General features: G+C 37.3%; 1 protein-coding gene across 1 annotated transcript in view; it reads right to left on the bottom strand.

Annotated features, from left to right (window-relative positions):
• The window catches only part of LOC126412701 (uncharacterized), a 236,234-nt gene that overhangs the window by 114,025 nt on the left and 106,157 nt on the right, over positions 1–16,052 (bottom strand). Inside the window, exon 8 of the mRNA XM_050082458.1 lies at positions 3,355–3,465. Within this exon, the coding sequence (XP_049938415.1) occupies positions 3,355–3,465 (111 nt within the window). The remainder of the gene's footprint in view (positions 1–3,354; positions 3,466–16,052) is intronic.

The raw sequence follows: 16,052 nt of genomic DNA, 5'->3' as shown, positions 1-16,052 counted from the left end.
TGCTGTAGTGAGACTTTCACAAACATTAACCAAAAATGTAGGAGATACCCAAGTCAAGAGTCAAGTTGGCAGAAGTACAGAAGGCCATTCACCATATAGTGCATTGGCAGTTAAGCTCTACACTGCTGCCACTAAAGCAATTTCTTGTCAGCCTAAGTAAGGTGCAAAAGAGCTGGCAGCTACATTAGAAGTCATTACTTACCCTCATGAGAAGGCCATACAATTATTCTGATATGTTGTGCAGTGATGGGTTGCACCGACCATGCTTGACTACATGTGCTAGTCTGATTCCCAGTGTAAAAATGTAAGTTTTGTTGTAAGTAATTTCCAGAAATAATATCAGTTTGTGATCCAGTACACCCAATCTTCCAAAGAGGGGAGGCATGCTGCACCACTATCTATTGAGTTGGGAGCTCAAATCTATGACCAAGTGAACAGAAAGCTGCCACTGTGTTCTGAGGTAAGAAGCTTTAGAAAGGCTATGCTGACATGACGGAAGTCTTTGCCCTGGCACTTAATCAAGTTTGGTTGCCACAAATTGCCTGCAGCTTCTGGGGTCTGGAACATAAGCAACAAAGCAAAGTGCAGGGATCAGGCTTTTGCAATGGTAACCTGGATTACCACATGTCCGAGCCTGAACCCATGCCGTTTCCTTGGCCTAGGTGAGAAACATGGTGTCCTGTCATAACACGGATGGAATGAGCAACCATAATTACCACTTGTTCTGCTCATGCAGTGTCTATCACCATCTGCAGCCAGCTCCAAGAGGTACTCCGTGACAATCATTGACATGATGTGGGTCAATAACCTTCTCCTACTAGACAACATCACCACTACCTGTGAAAGTATGGGCTGCAAATATTTTTAAAATCATAAAGCCTTGATTTGGGACTGCACCAAATTTATTTCACCTTCCTCCAGTGTATCATTAACAGTTAATACTTCCATAATATCATTATTTGTGGTTATGGTTTCCAATACTAATAAAAATACCCTGGAATTCTTATATCAATACCAAGTGAGGTGGCACAGTGGTTAGCACACTGGACTCGCATTCAGGAGGACAACATTTCAAACCCGCATCCCGTTATCCTGATTTGGGTTTTCCATGATTTCCCTAAACTGCTTCAGGCAAATGCCAGGATGGTTCCTTTGAAAGGGCATGGCCAATTTCCCTCCCCATCCTTCCCTAATCCAAACTTGTGCTCCATCTCTAATGACCTTCTTGTCAACGGGACATTAAACACTAATTCCTCCTCCTCTTATATCAATGTCAAACAGTCTTGTTTTCCAGGAGACAGATCTTACTCTCATAGAGTTTTTTTCATTCATCGTAACATATATTTCACTTTCTTACAATGCTAGGCACATCCTTGACTAGGCTGGTATTACATGAACTAACATGTTGAAGTGTTCTTACTTTCTTTTTCTTACCTTTAACTCCCATTTCTTTTGATGTTTACATCTATATTACTCAGGTCACATTATTGTGTAAGGCAGATGGTTCTTCAAGTATCACCATAGTTTTCTCCTTTCGTGTTCATTCCTAAATGATGTGCAAATAGAATAACTCTGGATAAAACTCCCCATATGCCCAAATATCTATGATGCTGTTAATGGAGCATATGGTCTCAAACCTTTAGGAGTAAACCTCCTGAAATACAGATTGCCTCTCTTGTAGTTTCTGTCACCAGTGTTGGGTGAGCATTTCCATGATGTTTACTAAAGGCACCTGTGATGAGACTTGATGCTCTTCTTTGGATCTTTTTCCTCGCTCTCTCTCTTCTCTCTCATCCATTAATCTTATCTGCTAATTGTCACAGACTGAAGAACAATGTTCAAGAATCAATCAAAATCTTCTGAAAAATCTCAAACAGGAATCTGCTTTTTCTGCCCTTAGTTTTACAGCTTTGTCCCACTATGGATGTATACTCCTAGACATTTTTTAACTGATCAGATTTCCAATTTTTGAAAGCCATTCATGTAACCTAACAATAATGAGTCTTTCTATCTGTCTGCATAGAACACATTATAATTGTTTACATTAAGAGCAAGGATAACTACAGATCCTGCACAAAGCATTAATCTTCTGTAGATATTTCTGCATTTTGTGGCAACTTTATACAGTTGCACCTTCTCTATATGTAGGCAAACAACCTCAAGGAACTTCCAACATTACCCTCCGGATTGTGTATATATAGACTGTGAATAAGAGTAGCCCTACACACTCAACTGTAATGCCCTCCCAACAACACATTTTTTTCTTTCTACTTCCAGAAGCATGTCTCCAACTCATATATACCTTCATAATCCTCAGATAATAATTTAAGAATAGAAACTTTCTGGTTAGAGCACTACTATAAATACGCACATGAGATATTGTAGTTACGGCATTTATGAAGAATGAGAGTTTATATTCTGGTACATGTCACAAAATTTTGACAGAACTTAACAAAATCTCAGCTGGTCAGTAATCAAAATAGGGTTTTTTTTAAAAAAAACATTAATAAATAGGTGACAGCTTTTAAAAGACTTATAGGTAACACTTATTCTTTTCTATAAACTTTCGATGCTCTTCAGGAGATGAGTTACATTGACAACATTATCAAAAAGAAAGTTGCTACTCACCATACAGTGGAGATGCTGAGTTCCAGATAGGCACAACAAAAAGACTGTCACAGATAAGGCATTTGCCAAAAATAGATGACACACACACACACACACACACACACACACACACACAACAAATGCAACTCACACACACGAGTACATTGAAAGTGTGAAACAGAAAAGAACTTTCCAAATCTTACTCTTTAATACCTGCAGACAACAGTGGCCACGTGTGTGCGAGTTGTGCTTTTGTGAATGTGTGTTTTTTCTATCTCAGACAAAGGGCTTAGGCCAATAGCTGAATATTTATAGAATTGTTTTTCATTTACCTGTCCAGGACTCAATGCCTCCCCGATGTGGTGAGAAGCAAGCTAGCCTTTCCACATTATTGTTATTCCATCCTGGATTTTCCATTGTTAGATGATACCATGCTAATGTAGTTGACATTTACAAATCAAACAATGACTTCCACTTTAGATAGAGAGGATGACAGAGGAATCAATTCTGAATTCATATTCTGCGATCACTATGTCATTAAAGCTTACTATCCAGTTCATCAATGACATATTATAAATAAATTAAAAAGAGCTTTTGGCATCAGATACATAGGAATTAGGACTAAATAAATTCAGTAGTTTCAAAACACACCTCCTTGCAAGAAAAGTTGTGCAAAAATTCCGAGCAGATTTATCATCTCACTATCTACATTACGTAAAAATAGATCAAACTCTGAAATAAACATACCTTTGATTTCATTTTTGCCATTATTTCAACTATGTTTGTCTCCTGAGAGGAAGGTTTTCTTCCTGGTCTCGGAGCATTAATTCTTTTCACTTGTTCCAAATATTTCTCATACTAAACAAAAACAAAAGAATAAGTAAAAATTCACAAAAAAATATAAAACTGTGCTAAATAGCAACAGGACTCATATTTTAAAGGAAATGTGTTCAACAGGATTAAGTGTGGCTACTGCGTTTTTCACACACAAATCTTTTTTGCCGAGATTATTGGAAAGCCTTTAAGTAAGATGGTATCATTATCTTGAATAATTATTTTATTCCTCAGTCTATACAATATTTATAAATAACAGTCCAAAATATTACTCCTATGTCTTGGAGCAACCACTGTCCCTTATAGAAGTCAGTAGTTCACAAGGCACCCAGAAAGGAAGACATTACCACAATGAGATTACCAGCAGGCTTGTCTCAGCCCATTTCAGTGTTACTGGACAAGAGGTAACATTTGCCTGTTACTTTACATGTCATTTTAAATTGAGAAACACTGACTGGAGAGAAATAGCATCTCAAATAAGAAAGAACACACACACACACACACACACACACACACACACACACACACACACACACACACACAGAAAGACCCCCTCCATCTCAGATATTAGTTGTATTGTGTGTAGCTAACAGATTGAGTGTAAATTTCAATCACCATGTTATATCAAAAAGGGACTGGTTGGGTACGTCTTTTAAAACATGATAATTCTTTTTGACTTTGATGTAAAAAATTTCCTCAATAGGTCCATATGCTTCTGAAGAAGACAATTTTACAATTGTTGAAACCAAAGTCACAGTTGTTAAAAAAACCTTTATATCTGCAACTGGTTTGCTGATTTTCTCCATTAATTCATTTATTGCAGAGATATTCCTCTGTAACAGAAATAATTTTCCAGGGCTAAATATTAAAAGAATAAACAATTTACTTCCATTTAAGATAATTCCTGCGATCTTCAAAAGTTTTTGGTGAAAGCAAAAAATTCCAGTTTCAATAACAACATCCTACAGTGAGTGTAAAAAAAGAAAATATAAAATTTCTGTTAGTTTTTCATTTAATAACGGAGCTTTTTCATTCTATAATTTAGAAATATTCATTTTTTATTTACTGGAAATCTGGGACAGAAATGGAAAATATCGTCTACTTTTATACTAAGGTATTAATCATAAGAAAGTGTTTAACAGTGTAATTTGTATGTTACACATGAACAAAACTCACCAGTCAGTAGTTACTTTTTAAAATTTGATATGAAAATAGTTGACAACTAATAATCATGGTCAAAATTTTTATGAAAGCTACTGAGAATCATAACACAAATTGGTGTACTATTCAAAAGAGAAATATTCTATCAATAAAGTCATGAATAATTTCTACAGTTACTCAGTATATATACCAAGCATTTTTTGTTGAATAAAAACATTATAATGAAATTTTTCGAACTTTAACTTAGAAAGTTGTTTCAAAATAGAATCTGAAACTATCGACTTCAACATATCACTTTCAATGGCAAAATTTGACAGTCTGCACAACTGTTTTGGAGAAAGTTTTGATCTAAGGCATGTCTTTATCAATGAAAATCTCCTTTCACCAACAGCTACAGGTCAAAACTTCATTGCTTGGTTCCTTCCCACTGATGTACATTCAGCACCATAACTTAATACAGTCCCAGGAGCTATTAGATTAGATTAGTTTTTCATTCCATAGATCTGTGCTTAGGAGATCCTCATGGATGCGGAACATGTCAATTTTTTTTAAGCTGAAATAACAATACTAATAGTATGAGTATATACAATACATCATTTGTTTCTATTAAAAAATTCATCAATGGAGTAGAAGGAGTTGGCCACTAGTAAGTCTTTCAGGCTCCTTTTAAACTGATCTTTATTTGTAACTAAATTTTTTATGTTTGCTGGTAAATTATTGAAGATGAGTGTTTCTGAGTAGTGGACCCCTTTTTGAACTAAAGTAAGTGCTTTTAAGTCCTTGTGGAGATCATTTTTGTTCCTGGTATTGTATGTATGAACTAAGCTGTTTGTTGGAAAAAAGAGATATATTATTTAGGACAGATTTCATTAAGGAGTAAATATACTGAGAGGCAGTAGTTAGTATACCCAGTTCTTTGAAGAGGTTTCTACAGGACGTCCGCGAATTTACTCCATAAATAATACGTATTACATGCTTTTGGACTCTGAAAACTTTTGTTTGTCTTGAAGAGGTACCCCAAAATATTATACCATATGACATTATGGAATGGAGGTAGGCAAAGTATGCAAGCTTTTTCATTTTTATGTCACCTATGTCTGCTAACACTCTAATTGCAAATACAGATTTGTTAAGGCGTTTCTGCAGTTCTGTGGTGTGCTCCTCCCAACTGAATTTAATATCAAGTTGTAATCCCAGGAATTTAAGGCTGTCTACCTCTTCTACCTGCTCTTCTTCATACTTTATGCATATGCTGGGTGGAAACCTCTTACAGGTTCTGTATTGCACACAGTGAGTCTTTTCGAAGTTTAATGTCAGTGAGTTGGCTTTAAACCATTTATTAATATCCATGAAAATATCATTAGCAGATCTTTCTAGAACTGCACTCGACATACTATTTGCAATACTTGTGTCATTTGCAAACAAAACAAACTCTGCTTCTGGCAGTGTAACTGATGAGAGATCATTAATGTACACAAGAAAAAGCAATGGCCCTAAGATGGATCCTTGTGGGACACCACATGATATTTCTTCCCATTCTGATGATGACTGATGACTTAATTCACTAGTCCCTTGCACCGACACCCTGTGTTTCCTTTTAGCGAGGTATGACTTGAACCATTTTGTAGCACTGCCCGTGACACCATAGAATTCTAATTTATTTAAAACGATGTTGTGGTTCACACAATCAAATGCCTTTGACAAATCACAGAAAATACCTGCTGCTTGTAATTTGTTATTTAATTAATTAAGTACATTTTCACTGTAGGTGTAAATAGACTTCTTGATATCAGAATCCTTCAGAAATCCAAACTGTGTTCTTGATAATATGTTATTTGTGGTCAGATGGTTGAGAAGCTGCCTGTACATTACTTTTTCTAAAATTTTTGAGAATGCTGGCAAAAGTGAAATCGGTCTGTAGTTTAGCGGCATCTCTTTTCCCTTTCTTGAATAGAGGCTTAACATCTGCATATTTTAGCCAGTCGGGAAATGTCCCAGTTATAATTGACTGGTTACACAAGTAACTTAGAATTGTACTAAACTCACAAGAACATGCCTTAATTAACTTTGTTGATATTTCATTGTAACCACCAGAATGCTTTGTTTTTAAAGTTTTTATTATGGAAGTTATTTCTTTTGGTGAAGTGAGTGATATATTCATGTACCTGAAGCTATTTGTAAAGGCTAGTTTCAGATATTCAGAGGCATTATTTACTGATCCTGACAATCCCATTCTATCAGTAACAGATATAAAGTACTTGTTAAATAGATTTGCCACATTATGCCCATCGGTTACTAATGTGTCATCTATCCTTAATGCTATTTGCTCCCACTCCTTTCTAGTTCTGTCAGTCTCCTCTTTCACTATATCCCATATTGTTTTTATTTTGTTCCCTGACATTGCTATCTTGCTGCTGTAGGATCGTTAGTTCTGGGGTGTGGTCTGATGGGTGCTGTAGATTCTTTCATTGGGGCGAATGTAGTGGCGTGGTAAATGTGGACATAAATGAGGCTCACCAGTGATATTGTAGGATCTGCAGTAGAGATAGGAAAATACTGGAACAGGAAGGGAAAATTGCAGCTCTTCAAGCTGACTTAGACAAGGCAAGGGAGGATCTGGACAGGTTAAAGAGGGAGGAGGGTGAACAGAGGTGGGGAGTGGGTACAGGTAATAGGGGGGACAGGCAAAGGAGAGCATGACAGCTTTGTCATAAATCTTGAAAATAGATTTGACCTGTTGCCTCAGTCAGAATCGGATGAGCCTCATGTAGCTGAAGCTGCAGAAAGGGCACAACAAGCTTTCAAGGACTTGAAAAAGGTAGGGAAATTTGTAAAGGGAAAGAAAGTTCTGTTGTTATGTAGTTCCCATGGTAGAGGTGTTGGCCAACTACTGCAGGAAAATCTAGGTCCAGAGTACCAGAACACAAACTTTTTCAAACCTAGTGCAGATCTGGGTCAGGTAACAGAGGATGTAGGTTCTTTCTGCAAGGATTTCGCAAAGGAGGATGCCGTGGTTATAGTGGGTGGTTTGGGAAATAGCATTGACAGAGACTCTGAATATTCCATTGAGAGTGACCTGGTGAAGGTGGCATCAGCAACGAAGCATACAAGTGTGGGATTTGTGTCTGTGTTGAGACGCCATGATCGGCCTCATTTGAACTCTTCCGCCGGAAGGGTGAACTTAGAGTTGGAGTGGCCGCTTAGGACTGGTATAGGGTCCCGTATTGGTTTGATTCCTGTGGATGCTATCGATAGGTGGAACTACACTAGGCATGGCCTTCACCTCAATAGGAAAGGGAAGGGAAAACTGTCTGGGTTGATTGCAGAAAACTTAAGGGAGGACTGTCACAAGTGGTAAAATACCAGTGGTCACAGGTGTCAGAGGGATGCCTTTTTTAAGATAGGGAAGGGGGAAAGAAAACGAGTTTTCAGAGAGATTGATAGACACACTCAGTTTGAGAAAACATTTGAACAGGAGTCAAATTTTAGCATACAGCCTCCATTTAAACAATGTTTAATAGAAAGTAATCAGAAACTGCCAGTTCATCTTCACCAAAGCAGTTATAATCTCATTAGTATGCAGTATCAGTTATCTTTATTACGCCAGAACATTCCGGGATTCAGAAATAAAGTTGATGAACTACTCCTCTGTATTGATGAAATGAATTCATCAAACCAAATTGACATAATCTGCCCCACTGAACATCAAGTGACCACTGGTATAGATACGTTAGACATTTCAGGATTTAAGCTAGCTTCCTACTTCTGCAGAGTAGATATGGATGGTGGAGGAATTGCCACATTTATTAAAAACTGCCATAAATTCAAGAACACTGACATTAATAAGTTCTGTTTAGAGCAGCATCTAGAAGCATGTGCAACAGATGTAGAGTTCCGTAACAAATCCTATATAATAGTAACTATTTACTGAGCACCTGCAGGAAATTATAATCTATTCATAAATCATCTAGAAGCTCTTTTGGTTTATTTAACAGGAAGAAACAAAGAAATTTTGATTGCTGGTGACTTTAATACCGATTTTCTAATACAATCTTCCAGTAAACATTTACTGCAGTTAGTAATGTTATCTTTCAATCTAACTCACACTGTAAACTTTCAAACTAGGATCACTAAATCCTCAAGAACAGCCATTGATAACATTTTTATAGACAAATCAAGGCAACAAAATCATATCATAAAACCTGTAATAAATGGACTATCAGATCATGACATGCAGCTCCTTGTTTTAGATGTAAATTCTAAGCAGATTATCAAGACTGCTAAATCTAAGTACAGGAGAGTAGTCAATCAACCAAAAATTGAGTGTTTTAGAAAACTGCTCAAAGATATGAGCTGGAAAGATGTCTATAGTGCTCATTACATGAATGAAATATATAACACATTCATGAACAATGTCAGTACCATGTTTGAAAACTGTTTTCCTCTAAAAGTTACTCAAATTAAACAGAAGTCTATAATAAAACCATGGATTACACAAGGAATAAAGATTTCCTGTAAGACAAAAAGGAAAATGTATCTGTCGACCAAGAATAGCTCCAATGCTGATGAATTAGCTAAATACAAGGAATACTGTAAAATATTACAGAAAGTAATTCATACATCTAAATAATTGCACTATGAGAAGAAGATAACAATGTCAGGAAACAAAATAAAAAGAATATGGGATATAGTGAAAGAGGAGACTGACAGAACTAGAAAGGAATGGGAGCAAATAGCATTGAGGGTAGATGACACATTAGTAACCGATGGGCATAGTGTGGCAAATCTATTTAACAAGTACTTTATATCCGTTAGTGATAGAATGGGATTGTCAGGATCAGTAAATAGTGCCCTTGAATATCTGAAACTAGCCTTTACAAATAGCTTCAGGTACAAGAATATGTCGCTCACTTCAACAAAAGAAATAACTTCCATAATAAAATCTTTAAAAACAAAGCATTCTAGTGGTTAAGATGAAATATCAACAAAGTTAATTAAGACATGTTCTTGTGAGTTTAGTACAATTCTAAGTTACTTGTGTAACCAGTCAATTATAACTGGGACATTTCCCGACTGGCTAAAATATGCAGATGTTAAGCCTCTATTCAAGAAAGGGGAAAAGAGCCTTTTGCTCTCACCTTCAGAATCTTAAAGAGAATATTCCATTCAACATTGTCAAAAGCTTTTTCGAAGTCTACAAATTCTAGAAATGTAGGTTTGCCTTTCCTTAATCTATCTTCTAAGATAAGTCATACCGTCAGTATTGCCTTGCATGTTCCAACATTTCTACCGAATCCAAACTGATCTAACCCATGTCTGGCTTCTACCAGGTATCCCATTCCTCTGTAAAGAATTCATGTTAGTGTTTTGCAGCCACGACTCATTAAACTGATAGTTCGGTGATTTTCACACCTGTCAACACATGCTTTCTTTGGGATTGGAATTATTATATTCTTCTTGAAATCTGAGGGTATTTTGCCTGTCTCATACATCTTGTTCACCAGATGGTAGAGTTTTGTCATGGCTGGCTCTCTCAAGGCTATCAGTAGCTCTAATTGAATGTTGTCTGTTCCTGGAGCCTTTTTTTGACTTAGGTCTTTCAGTGCTCTGTCAAATTCTTCAGGCAGTATCATATCTCCCATCTCATCTTTGTGCCGTGTGCTCCTGCGATTTGATTGTTCTAGTGTAGTGTGTTCGATCTCTTTCAATTCGCTTTGCGGTGCGTGGGTTGGTGCGCCCTCTGGGATTCCGTGTGGGAAGCCAAAAGGGAGTCTCCAGCAGAGAGAGAGACAAGCGGGCCTGGGCGGAGCATCGCTGGAAGATCGCGGAAGTCACATCAGCAAGTGGTATGAATGTGGCAGTTGCACTGTGGCCGGCCAAGCAGCGGAACTGGAGGTGCTGCAGTGACTCGCTGTTGTACGTTCTGTTTACCAGTTCAACCTTCCTCACACTGTGGCTACAGGCTGGTGTTATTCTGGCTATTACCTTATTAGCAGCATTTGGATTAATATTGTTAAAGGTGAGCTGTCAGTTCGGAACCTCTTCATCTGGTGGAGTTACAGCGAGACTTCTTTCTGGTGTATTCTGGCTTGCGCTGCTGAGCAGTGAGTGTTCCCACATTGGGTGTCGAAATATTGACTTCTACCCTGGTTGATTTACGTATGAACTGGAGTGCCTATGTGGGCGTGTTTGCTTAAATTGTTGATGAAGTGTTTCACAATAGCCTTACTTGAGTGTCTTTAAATTGCATTTCAGTTTGTTACTGAACTTATGTCAGTTAAGGAATGCCCAAATTGTCACACTAGTCAAGTAAAGTTTAAGTCTACTGTGACACCACTGTTTACCTGTTGGATTAAAATTAGTTCAATCTTAACCTTAACCACAGCTAGGAATAATTCAAGGCTAAATGTAACTGCACTATGTGGTCTTTTTTCTCATTACTGTTGAGTGTTAAACTGTTTTGGTAACCCCTTTGACATCATTTTACAGTGTGGTTTTAGAAAGAGTTCTGTGGGTACTGTTGTTAACAGCTCCTGTTGCAATGGGATTTCTGGCCCACACATCTATCGCACGCCAGGGATTTAGTGCCAACCGCCAACAGTGCGGTAACTTGTTATCAATCCTTTTCGAATCACCATCTGGCCTACGACTATTGATGGATTTCTGTGGTAAAATTCAAATGGAGGCACTGTTTTGTTAACTTGTCTGAACTGAATGTGCTTGCCTTGTAAAACAGTTCATTACTGATTCTGAGTAGTTTAATCAGTGGTAGGGCACTCGTTATTCTGGACCAGACTGTACTTGGCATTAATTCCATTGTCTTGGTAAATCAGTGTGCTATGTAAGATTATAACGCAAGCACCATTGTGGGTAATATTTACCATTTAACTATATGAGTTGGTTCTGTGAATCATTGTGGCACACAATGTCACGTAAGACAGTGCTGTAGTGGGCAGATATTGCTATAAGTCTGTGATGTTATTTCCTGTACGCCATTGTGCCCATTAGGTTATGTAAGGCTTAAATACAGTGACCAGTCTGGTAATTTTCTGTGTTTTGTAATAACATTTTTCAAGCATTAAAATTTTGGGAAAGGTTTAAATCTTATATTTGCAGATTGTTTGATGTTAGATAACTTGTTGATGAGTCATGTTAAATCAGCTGATGTACATTTAAATTGAACAAGTTATGTGTCAATATGTTGTTACCAGTATATTGCCCTTGTATAGACTCTCTATATACCACTTCCATCTTTCTGCTTTTCCGTCTTTGCTTGGGACTGGTTTTCCATCTTTTGATATTCATACAGGTGGTTTTCTTTTCTCCAAAGATCTCTTTAATTTTCTGTAGGCAGTATCTATCTTACCCCTAGTGATATATGACTCTACCTACTTACATTTGTCCTCTAGTCATTCTTGCTTAGCCTTTTTGCACTTCCTGTCAATCTCACTTTTAAAATGTTTGTATTCCTTTTCATCTGCTTCATTTACTGAGTTTATATATTTTCTCCTTTCAGCAAGTAAATTCAGTTTCTCTTCTGTTAACCAAGGATTTCTACTGGCCCTCGTCTTTTCACCTACTTGAACCTACTGCTGCCTTCACTATTTCATCTCTCAAAGTTACTCATTCTTCTTCTACTGTATTTCTTTCCCCTGTATTTGTCAATCGCTCCCTAGTGCTCTCTCTGAAACTCTCTACAACCTCTGGTTCTTTCAATTTATCCAGGTCCCATCTCCTTATATTCCTACTTTTTTGCAGTTTCTTCAGTGGTCAGAATCCACATCTGCCCCTGGAAATGTCTTACAATTAATACCTGGTTCCTAAATCTCTATCTTACCATTATACAATCAATCTGAAATCTTCCAGTGTCTCCAGGCCTCTTCTACATATATAAACTTCTTTCACAATTATTAAACCAAGTTAAGTTATGCTCTGCGCAAAATTCTACCAGGCGGCTTCCTCTTTCATTCCTTACCCCCATCCGTATTCATCTATTACTTTTCCTTCTCTTCTTTTCCCTGCTATCAAATTCCAGTCCCCCATGACTATTAAATTTTCATCTCCATTAACTATCTGAATAATTTCTTTTATCACATCATACATTTCTTCAATCTCTTCATCATCTGCAGAGCTAGTTGGCATATAAACTTGTACTACTGTGGAAGGCATGGGCTTCATGTGTATCTTGGCTACAATAATGTTTTCACTATGCTGTTTGTAGTAGCTTATCTGTCCTCCTATTTTTTATTCATTATTACACATACTCCTACATTACCCCTATTTTATTTTGTATATATAACCCCATATTCACCTGACCAGAAGTCTTGTTCCGCCTGCCACTGAACTTCACTAATTCCCACTACATCTAACTTTAACCTATCCATTTCCCTTTTTAAATTTTCTAACCTACCTGCCTGATTAAGGGATCTGACATTCCACTCTCTGATCCATAGAATGCCAGTTTCTTTCTCCTGATAATGACATCCTCCTGGATATCCAAATGGAGGACTATTTTACCTCCGGAATATTTTATCCAAGAGGATGCTATCATCATTTAAGCAGACACTAAAGCTGTATGCCCTCGAGAAAAATTACACCTGTAGTTTCCCCTTACTTTCAGATGTTCACAGTACCAGCACAGCAAGGCCATTTTGGTTAATGTTGCAAGGCCACATTCATCATTCATCCAGACTGTTGCCCCTGCAACTACTGAAAAGGCTGCTGCCCCTCTTCAAGAACCACACATTTGTCTGGCCTCTCAACAGATACCCCTCCATTGTGGTTGCACCTATGGTACGGCTATCTGTGTCGCTGATGCACACAAGCCTCCCCACCAACGATAAGGTCCATGGTTCATGGGGGGAAATATAATGTAACAGCACAAAAACATATATTGAGATTTATTATCCTAGAGTTGGAATCATGTTGGACAAACTAGGCAAAGTCATTAGAAAGACAAAAAATCCAATGGCACTGTTTTATATTGTAAGAGAGTAGAACATATTAAATATTTAGGTTCCAAAGTAAGTCCACTGTGTCTGTTAGTTTCCTATGTTTATTTGTTTCTATGTGACAAACAAAACCCTGATACATGTAGCAACAAATGTTTTCTTAATTTTGCAGCTTGTGGTTGTGATGATAAGTGTCAACAAAGTCCTTGTGCAATATGTGTGCAGTCCTACTACATGACGCAATTATGCCATTATTTATTGGCAGATCTGAAGCAACACTCATCATCTGGGTATTAACAGGATAGCTTAGACATGCATCACCAGCCTCATCCTGACCCAATAGATCAGATGTCACCACATTTATACTTTTCTTCTTTCTTCTTCGCGGATGGATCACTTAGTACCACACGTAATCAACATTTGTTGGCCTTCCTTTTCGCCCAGTATTCCTTCATAAACAACGAATGGACTAGCTTTCGTTGCGTAGACCATGTATGTCAGCTAGTTTTTCTCTCTTCTTCCTCAAAACCCCGTGTGTTTGTGATTTTTCTGATTTTATTTCTATCATGTAGATTTGGAGACCCTAATTCTCTCAGGTCTTTTTCCGTCTGTTTATACCAGTTCGGTCTTGTAGTTTTGTTCTTTAAAAATGTATGGATTTTGTGCGTTAACCTGTTTGAGTCCATTCTTTCTAAGTGCCCCATGAGTTGGATTCTTCTCATGCGCATTGTGTCTGTTATTTTGGAGATATTTTTATATATTTCTGCATTGGGTTTTGGATAATGTACCCCATCTTTAGTTCTTGGTCCTAGGATTTTCCTCATTATCTTACGTTCTTTCATTTCTAATTCCTCTTTTAGTGTTCTGTGTTGAAGGTTTAGTGTCTCAGATGCGTAGAGAGCTTCGGGTCTAATTACTGTTGTATAGTGTCATATTTTGCAGTTCCACGAGAGACTCTTTTTGTTGTAGATGTTTTTTGTTAACTGAAACGCCATCTCCACTTTCTGGACTCTTGATCTGACAATATTTCTTTTCATTACAATTTTCTGCAATCAATTCACCTAAATATTTAAATTCTTTTACTCGAGAGATGTAGTTATTACCAATTTTGAGAGCAGAAGGTGCATCTTTGACGTCAGTCATAAATTTTGAAATTTGTAATCCTATTTTAGCTGCCTGTTCTTGTAATAATTCTAGCTGTTTCTGTGCATCGGTAATGTCTTGTGCGATCAGTGCCATGTCATCAGCAAATGCTAAACAGTCTAATTCTATGCCCTTATGTCTTGGTCCCAGTCTGTGTGCTGGTGCACCTGCTTTTTTCCATTCTCTAACAACTTTTTCAAGAGCACAATTGAAGAGCACTGGGGACAGTACATCCCCTTGTCGTACTCCTGTGTCTATTTCAAATTCTGTGCTCAATTCTCCCATAAATTTTACTTTGGATTTGGTCTCCGTGAGTGTTTCTTTTATGATGTTTGTTGTCTTTTGATCTAGTCCAAATTCTGCTAATACTTCAAAAAGGGATTCTCGGTCTATACTGTCATATGCTTTTTTAAAGTCGACAAACGTGATGACATAACTTTTGTTTGAAGTACTATGTAAATATTTCATTGAGTTTTTCAAGTTAAGGATTAGTTCTATGCAAGATCAACCTTTTCTGAACCCACCTTGGTATTCGCCTAGTTTTGAATCCAGCTGAGGTTCTGCGCGGTTTAGTAGGGCTTTAGACCGAATTTTGTATGTTATTGACAATAAAGAGATTCCACGATAGTTGTTGGGGTATGTTTTACTTCCTTTTTTGTACAGAGGATGTATGATTGCGGTCTTCCAATCTGTGGGGATTTTTTTCAGTTTTCCAGATTTCATGTATAATTTCTTCGAGTTTTGCAATAAGATTTTCTCCTGCATTTTTCCATAATTCTGCGATGATTTGGTCTTCTCCTGATGCTTTGTTATTTTTTGGTGACTGAATTATCTCTTTAATCTCTTGTAAACTTGGTGGCTTTGAGTCTGGGTTTCGTTGTGTACGATGGAACTCAAATTTTTCTGCAGGCTTTTCACAATTCAGTAATTTAGAAAAGTATTTTGCAAGAATTTCACAGTTTTCGGTGTTGGTATGAGCAATTTCCCCATGGTCATTTTTGAACTGGAGTGATGGAGGAGAGTACTTTGTTAATTTTTGTTTGAATACTCTGTAGAAATTTCGGGAACTGTTTTTCTTGAAATCATTTTCTATGTCTTGCAATTTTTTGTCTTCGTGTTGTTTACGGACTGTTCGTATTGCTTTTGTGACTGTTTTCCTGGTATCTTTGAGATCTTCCAGGGTCTTTTGATTTTTGTTGCACAACCAATTTTGCCACGCCTGTTGTCTGAGATTTATCAGTTGGTCACATTCATCTGTCCACCATGGGTGTTTACGCATTCTTGTTTGCAGTGCTACAGTTTCAGTTGAATTTAAAAGTCCTGCTTGCAGTTGTTGCCAATTTTGTGGTTTTAAAT

The sequence above is a fragment of the Schistocerca serialis genome, chromosome 1, assembly GCF_023864345.2.
Source record: "Schistocerca serialis cubense isolate TAMUIC-IGC-003099 chromosome 1, iqSchSeri2.2, whole genome shotgun sequence".
Classification (NCBI taxonomy): domain Eukaryota; kingdom Metazoa; phylum Arthropoda; class Insecta; order Orthoptera; family Acrididae; genus Schistocerca; species Schistocerca serialis.
Note: the sequence above shows the minus strand (reverse complement) of the source record. Positions and strands in the feature narration are given on the sequence as shown.